General features: G+C 71.5%; 1 protein-coding gene across 5 annotated transcripts in view; it reads left to right on the plus strand.

Annotated features, from left to right (window-relative positions):
• Positions 1-6: 6 nt before the first annotated feature.
• The window catches only part of LOC104876175 (coronin-7), a 93,960-nt gene continuing 93,545 nt past the window's right edge, over positions 7-421 (plus strand). For all 5 annotated transcript variants that reach the window (XM_010644082.3, XM_010644086.2, XM_010644085.1 and 2 more), the window contains exon 1: positions 7-146. In XM_010644082.3, coding sequence (XP_010642384.1) covers positions 87-146 — 60 coding nt within the window. In that variant the 5' untranslated portion in view covers positions 7-86. The remainder of the gene's footprint in view (positions 147-421) is intronic.

Raw genomic sequence — 421 nt, forward strand, 5'->3', positions numbered from 1 at the left:
CAGGCAGCGGAGGCGCAGCTTCTCCGTTTGCACCTGAGAGTCGACGCCCTGGTCCTCAAGGCCGAGTCCGCGCGGTCCCTGCCGCCATGAACCGCTTCAAGGTGTCCAAGTTCCGGCACACGGTGGCCCGACCATCCCGCCGAGAGGTGAGTCCGACCCGTCAGCCCTGCGCCCTCTCCCCGGCTGGCGCCCTTCTCCTGCGTGAGCCCCGCGGGGGACTCCTAGGGACACCGAATCCCCGCTTCCCGAGCCCTGCTCCCTCGGCGCGCCCCCTTCGGGATCGGGACCCTACGTCCTGGCTGCTCTGTCGCTTCAGGGAGGGCAGAGTCTAGCGCTCGGGGGACTCGCCCTACAGCTGGTTGATCGCGGCTGTCAGCCGGGCCCGCCCGGCTTGCCCCGGGACCTCGCAGGCGGCGCTGCC

This window comes from Fukomys damarensis, unplaced genomic scaffold (assembly GCF_012274545.1).
Source record: "Fukomys damarensis isolate Sample0158 unplaced genomic scaffold, DMR_v1.0_HiC HiC_scaffold_34, whole genome shotgun sequence".
Classification (NCBI taxonomy): domain Eukaryota; kingdom Metazoa; phylum Chordata; class Mammalia; order Rodentia; family Bathyergidae; genus Fukomys; species Fukomys damarensis.